The 530-nt window shown below is 56.8% G+C and overlaps 1 protein-coding gene across 1 annotated transcript in view; it reads right to left on the reverse strand.

The window, feature by feature from the left end:
- Nucleotides 1-196, reverse strand: part of LOC119275037 (ectonucleotide pyrophosphatase/phosphodiesterase family member 1-like) — a 2,047-nt gene extending 1,851 nt beyond the window's left edge. The window contains exon 1 of the mRNA XM_037555809.1: nucleotides 2-196. Coding sequence (XP_037411706.1) covers nucleotides 2-150 — 149 coding nt within the window. The 5' untranslated portion in view covers nucleotides 151-196. The remainder of the gene's footprint in view (nucleotide 1) is intronic.
- Between the last annotated feature and the right edge of the window lie 334 nt (nucleotides 197-530).

Consider the following 530-nt stretch of genomic DNA (forward strand, 5'->3'; position numbering starts at 1 on the left):
GGCGGCGGTGAGGATGATGAGGAAGCGGGAGGCGGTGGGGGCCTGGGGCGGTGGGGCGGAGGGGAGTTGGGGGTGCGCGAGGAGGGCGTCGGTGGGGAGCGGCGAGTCGACGGAGGAATGGGGGTGGCCGGAGATGGGCGGAGCTGCCATTGGGGGGAGCTCGAGTTCGCTGTGGCTTTGGGGGTTTGCGGTAGGTGGGGCGGAATCGTGTCGATCTGACTCTGTAGTCGCCATGGTGTGTGTTCAGATCGGGTCAGTTAATGGGCCTGTCTCGTGTATATTGGCTCGGGTTTTGGGCCAGTCAAAGCCCGTTTTTAATCAGATCGCCGGATATGGATGGGTACTGCTCTCTCTTTTTTTTATACGAGAAATCTAACCTAGCGATAGGCACGTACGATCGTTCTCGTCTCTTTTTTTTCTTCGATCGGTATTTACGATCGCTCCCGTTCCCGCCCGCTCCCGATCTAGAATTCTCGCACCTCTTATTTTTAATTTCGGTAAAAAAAATAGGAGGGCAAGGGGAGTCGAAC

This window comes from Triticum dicoccoides, chromosome 3B (genome assembly GCF_002162155.2).
Source record: "Triticum dicoccoides isolate Atlit2015 ecotype Zavitan chromosome 3B, WEW_v2.0, whole genome shotgun sequence".
NCBI classification, from domain to species: Eukaryota; Viridiplantae; Streptophyta; class Magnoliopsida; order Poales; family Poaceae; genus Triticum; species Triticum dicoccoides.